The 2,696-nt window shown below is 39.1% G+C and overlaps 1 protein-coding gene across 1 annotated transcript; it reads right to left on the reverse strand.

Annotated features, from left to right (window-relative positions):
- Positions 1-2,175: 2,175 nt before the first annotated feature.
- Positions 2,176-2,694, reverse strand: LOC100759693 (60S ribosomal protein L7a-like; the record flags this gene model as incomplete). The annotated part of the gene is made up of 1 exon (XM_035445824.1): positions 2,176-2,694. A coding segment is annotated over one exon (504 nt), but the record flags the coding sequence as incomplete, so codon positions are not given.
- Between the last annotated feature and the right edge of the window lie 2 nt (positions 2,695-2,696).

Consider the following 2,696-nt stretch of genomic DNA (forward strand, 5'->3'; position numbering starts at 1 on the left):
TCAAGTTGCTTTTGGCAATGGTGTTTTATTACAGAAATAGAAATCCTGACTAAAACAATTACCAACACAGCATCTCTGGAAGAAACTTTAGTCAAAGGCCCACAGAAAGAAATGAGAGATATCACAGGAGTAAACAATGGATAATAAAGGTAAATTAAGTTTTTCTTAGTTTAGTGATATTAAAATAATATCAAATAAATAAGAAAACAGTATCAATCTATAATCAGTAATGAATATCTAAACAAAACCTCTACTACCCTTCATTTCATAGTTATAGAATGAGTATTGTTGCCCTAGGCAAACTTTTTGGACTTTTCCTTAGGATGCTAAGCATATCCAAGCACACTTCATGCTTTTCCTCATTCACTTATGATTCGGGTATCAAAATTTGTTGTTTATATTTAGCTACAGTTGTCTTAAAATAACTATTTTGCACAATTTTCACATCTAATTTGTTAAAAATCTCTTTTCAAAATTTACAAAATTTCATTACTTTCAGAATTTTATCTCTATTTTAAAACCCTAACTTTTCCCCATATTTTTATTTGAATTAGAAACAAGATTATTTTACATGTCAATCCCAGTTCCCTCTCCCCCCCCTCCTCACTTACCAACCTCCCACCCCGAACTAAAACCCTACCTATCATAACCCTTTCTGCTCCCCAGGGAGTGTGAGACCTTCCATAGGGGGTCTTCAGAGTCTGTCATAGCCTTTAGGTTAGGGCTTAGGACCACCCCCATGTGTCTTGGTTCAGGGAGTATCCCTCTATGTGGAATGGGCTCCCAAAGTCCAGACCTACGCTAGGGATAAGTACTGATCTACTACAGGAAGTGCCATAGATTTCTGAGGTCTCCTCACTGAATCCCATGTTCCTGGGGTCTGGATCAGTCCAGTGCTGGTTTCCCAGCTATTAGCCTGAGGACCAAGAGCTCCCCCTTGTTCAGGTCAGCTGTTTCTGTGGGTAAAACTATAAGTTTAATGGAAGAAAACAATTACAATTGCAAATCTAAATATTTTAAGATTCCCAGATGACATCTTTGGGAACCATGTTTCATGACCTTTACAAATTTTCTCCAAGCCATAGCAAAGTGATGCACTCCATGTGCCTAAAATTGATTCTGAGTTCCCTTTCTTTGTATCATTGGATATACAACATCCAATTAGAAAGTCTTTGTCCTTTTTCTTGAGTATATATAGTGACTTTTCTTAGTGTATACATGGGCCAGGGCCAAGAAACAGAGTATGGTCTTGATAGATTGTTTAATTGGCATTATGCCCATTTACAGGCTCAATTTGGAGTCGTACCTTTCAGTTAATTTTATTTTCTTGGGATCCAAGTCTCTTATGGGCAACTGATGTGGACAACATTAAATGGTATATTCACAGTGTCCCTGCCTTACAACAGAGCTGTCTGAAATTTAGAAATTCTCCACTCATCATTTATACTAGCTCCTTTAACTTTACCAAAAATAGAAAAGTAAACTTTGTTGTGGGAATAAACAACCTATTTTGGAATGCATAAATACTTGAAACTATATTCTTGTACAAAGTTTATAGGGCCAGTACTTATCAGACATCTAGAAATTATAGAAAGCAATGAAGAATTCTCTCAAAACAGTATTAACAAAGGTAATACTGTTGGGGGGGCATGGGACGATAGGAGAGAGAGGGAACTAGAATTGATATATAAAATAAGATTGTTTCTAAATTAAATTAATTAATTAATTAATTAAAAATAAATTCAGACAGAAACTCTCCTAGTATCTAGACTTACCATGCATTCTGTACTATTGCTCTTCCAGTGAGAACACACTTCTTAGGTCAGACCCCTTAACGTTATGATTACGTAAAGGTCGGAGTCAGGGGTTAGAGAAAGGCCATCAATGTCTTCTAGCAGGTTTACCGTGTTCTTGTCAGTATCCTATGGCAATTCTATGATTGAAATCAGGCTCTACTACTACATCAAGATACTTATAACAGATTTTAAGAATGTCTCCCAGAAAGATTTCTTAAGCATTTCTCCAGCATTGGCTTGCATCACTAAGATGTAACCATGAGTAGGAATGACTATGTTTTATGGACATAGCCTCATACTATGTATGCATGAACCATTATTGATATTTAGACCACATTTTTTTTGGAAGATAAGTTTGTATTTATGTACAGAAAACTTAGCGGTGAGTGTACATTTAACCCAGTTTAGTAGCGAGTTCTTTAGCCTTTGCCTTTTTCAGCTTGGCAATTCGAGCCACAGATTTAGGACCGAGGACGTTGCCTCCCCAGTGACGTCGGATCTCATCATATCTGTCGTTGTAATTGGTCCTAATAGTTTCCACCAGCTTAGCCAAAGCACCCTTGTCTTCCGAGTTAACCTGTGTGAAGGCAACGGTGGCACATGTTTTCCTGTGGACCAGTCGTCCCAGCCTGGCTTTTCCCTTGATGATGCAGTAGGGGACCCCCATCTTCCGACACAGGGCAGGCAGGAAGACTACCAGCTCAATGGGGTCTACATCGTGGGCGATTACCACCAGCTGAGCCTTCTTGTTCTCCACCAAGGTGGTGACTGTGTTGACTCCTGCTCGAAGAACAGGTGGCCTCTTAGTTGGGACATCCCCTTTGCCAGCAGCCTTCTTCTCAGCACGGGCCAACAGTCTTTGCTTCTTCTCCTGCTTTGTCTCTGGCCTGTACTTGTGGG

Source organism: Cricetulus griseus, chromosome 5 (assembly GCF_003668045.3).
Source record: "Cricetulus griseus strain 17A/GY chromosome 5, alternate assembly CriGri-PICRH-1.0, whole genome shotgun sequence".
Taxonomy (NCBI): Eukaryota; Metazoa; Chordata; class Mammalia; order Rodentia; family Cricetidae; genus Cricetulus; species Cricetulus griseus.